Source organism: Gossypium hirsutum, chromosome D04 (genome assembly GCF_007990345.1).
Source record: "Gossypium hirsutum isolate 1008001.06 chromosome D04, Gossypium_hirsutum_v2.1, whole genome shotgun sequence".
Lineage (NCBI taxonomy): Eukaryota > Viridiplantae > Streptophyta > Magnoliopsida > Malvales > Malvaceae > Gossypium > Gossypium hirsutum.
Genome location: NC_053440.1, coordinates 243,505 through 246,659, shown reverse-complemented (window position 1 = coordinate 246,659; position 3,155 = coordinate 243,505). Strand labels below are relative to the sequence as shown.

The following is a 3,155-nucleotide window of genomic DNA, read 5'->3' as shown; positions in this document are numbered from 1 at the left end:
GAAGATAACCTAGGGTTCATCGTTAATTACTAGTGAGCTGATACAAATGTATAAGTTAGCCGAATACAACGAACCCAACTTCGAAGAGGTTTTTTGGACTAAATTTTTCAAAGAGTTCAAAGAAAATCAAGAAGAAAGAAGAAAACAAAGAATACGCAAAGGTTTTTAGAGCAGTCATCGCTATCCTTATACACTTAAGCACGGAGACAAGGTTTAGTGGAAGAATCATATAATTCCATTAACACTCTTGGTTCTCGTGATTAAGTGCGCTTATAATAATTTAAGTCTTTTCATCTACAGTAACTTAGTTCTATTCTAAATAAATCCCAACTTAACTAACTAAGGGTCTGTTTGATTGTGGGATTTGGTTTTCCGGAAATTGTTTTCCGAATTTTCCGGCGTTTGTTTGGTGGAAAATGAATTCCACAAGGAAAACCTTTTACAAACACGGGTAAAATCACTTCCTTAGTTTTGGAAAACGTCTTACCGATTTTCCTACCGTAAGACATTTTCCATTCCCTTCTCTACACTCTCATCGCCTCAGCTTCAAAATTTTCTTTCAGACTTTCTTTAGAAAGGTATGTTTTCTATTTCCACTTTCATTTCTACACATTTTCTGTGGCTTGTAATTTTTTAGACTGTTGTGAAGGAGGAAAATGAGAGACTGTTTCTGGAAATTTTTGGAATGGAGGAGTTGGAAAGATTTTGAATTTTCTCTGTATTTTAATAATGAAAAATCTTTCTAATTCCTCCCATTCCACTGATTTCCAGCACTTCCTCTCCATTTTCTTACCTTTCTTCAATCCTTTTTGTTTCATCATTTCCTGCAGTTTGTAAGTGAAATCGATAAACCTTACCTAATTTTCTTACTCTTCTGTTTCATCATTTCGGACGTTAGCACTATATTTGTATCGCTACATACTCCTCCAACCAATCTTTATATCTCAATCTTAATTAAGTATGAAAATATTCTCTTTGTTTGTTTCTTACGAATTACTTGATTTTTTGCTATTCTTGGCAACGAGTACCAGTCTCTGAAATCAAATTCCTTTGATTTCAGCTTTCGCTATTCTTGCCTGTTATGTGTTTGTCATAAGTTCTCAACTAGGAGACTATAAAAAGCTACTTCAAAATGCCGATTTCACCCTCAAAACCATATTAAAACACCAAAATCTGTGTCGGGTCATTGGTAGTCAATTCAAAACATCTTCTGTCCAGTATGTAGCTTCAAAACATTTTCAGTAATGTAACCATTCCTAAGTATTTATCTCAAACGGTTCCTTGTTTTTGTTTCTGTTTCAGACACATGGTATTGTCAACTATTTCTCTTATAATTTTGTGATCTCATTCGATTCCATATTTGTTATATCTGTGCATGGCCAGAGTTCACCAACGAGAATGTAAAGCTTTTTACTTACAATTCATTGAGATCAGCGACATCAGATTTCCATCCATCAAACAGAATCGGTGCAGGTGGTTTCGGAGTTGTCTACAGGGTAATGAAAGCTCTCCGACCGTTCTTTTGGAACAGAGCATCCATGTCTTCTGGGCTCTTTGGCATGTATTATGTATATGTCTGCTTTTGTGTGTGTGTGTGCGAGGGAGAGAGCAGGTTTTCTGGTTTTCATATGGCACGCCTATACTAGTGTCTATCAACTTTAGAATTAGTTGGGAAACACTAACAAAATTTTACTGTTATTGTTTGCAGGGAGTTTTGAGGGATGGTACTCAAGTAGCCATCAAGAAACTGTTTACAGAGTCTAAGCAAGGATCTAATGAATTCCTGACAGAGATCAATATGATATCAAACATACGACACACCAACCTTGTTGAACTAATCGGTTATTGTGTTGAAGACAGCCATCGGGCCTTGGTCTACGAATATCTGGAGAATAACAGCCTTGCCAGTGTTTTACTTGGTAAATACATCAGTCCAAGCTCATTGAACTCCTAATTCTAATTGAGGTATACTGATGTCCAGAAATCCTAATTTCAGGTTCAAGAAGTAAACATATTGCTTTGGATTGGCCAACAAGAGCTGCTGTTTGCTTAGGTACAACTTCTGCTATTGCGTTTCTTCACTATGAAGCTGTACCGCATATTGTCCACAGGGATATTAAAGCTAGTAATATACTCCTGGATGGAAATTTTCATCCTAAAATTGGGGATTTCGGGCTAGCTAAGCTTTTCCCGGACAATGTCACTCATGTCAGTACTCGAGTAGCAGGAGCATTGTAAGCATCATTTTCATTGCATCTCATCCTTAGTCAACTGCCTAGGCTGTTTAACTATTTCAATATTTCATTGATGTTTTTTAAGGACTTTTGAAGGAGTCATCCATTGGCGATTGTGTTTTGTTCTTTACCTTTGCTTAATCCTTGTGTTTCTATTTGCATCTCAATTATGATATTGTATTTTGTCTAGTGGATATTTGGCACTAGAGTATGCGCTTTTAGGACAACTAACCAAGAAGGCAGATGTGTACAGCTTTGGGGTGCTTCTGCTTGAAATAATAAGTGGTAAAAGTAGTAGTAAGGCAGCATTTGGAGTGGAGTTCATGCTTCTTGTGATGTCGATGGAGGAAGAAGGATTTGATGATGACTTCTTGTGTTCTGTGTGTGATTATCTAGGGAGTCATGAATCAGAGGCCAAAATGTTTTTAGTTAAAAGTAAGAAGCATAGAAAAATTTGGCTTCAAAAATTTTCTCAGGGTTGAAGATATTGATACTTTTATGTGGTGTAATATTATGCACTTCGACAATGTTGTTACTATGTGGTGTACTACTAATTATGTATTTGGATAATATTATTTCTAGTACTCATTATGGTTTCGAAGCAATTTATAATTATTCAATATTCTACTAGTACTCATTGTGGATAATATTTTTTCAATTTATAACGATCAATATTGTAACTTATTATTGAGTATTATTATAAATAAATCATTGCAATATATGTAAAAACAATTTAAAATATAAAAATTTATTAATATATATTAATATATGTAAAAAACAACTTTTCCGGAAAATATTTTCAGGAAATCTGTCAAACAGCAGAAAATATTTTACACAGATTCAATCAAACACCAGAAAATATTTTCCTGTAAGTCATTTTACAGAAAAGTAAAACATTTTCCAGAAATCATTTTACGGAAA

At 34.6% G+C, this 3,155-nt stretch overlaps 1 protein-coding gene across 1 annotated transcript; it reads left to right on the top strand.

Annotated features, from left to right (window-relative positions):
• Positions 1 to 1,171: 1,171 nt before the first annotated feature.
• LOC107902474 (cold-responsive protein kinase 1) lies at positions 1,172 to 2,831 on the top strand (the record flags this gene model as incomplete). Its single annotated transcript, XM_041092101.1, has 5 exons — positions 1,172 to 1,217; positions 1,384 to 1,496; positions 1,709 to 1,919; positions 1,997 to 2,234; positions 2,425 to 2,831. Coding segments are annotated over 5 exons (900 nt in total), but the record flags the coding sequence as incomplete, so codon positions are not given.
• Between the last annotated feature and the right edge of the window lie 324 nt (positions 2,832 to 3,155).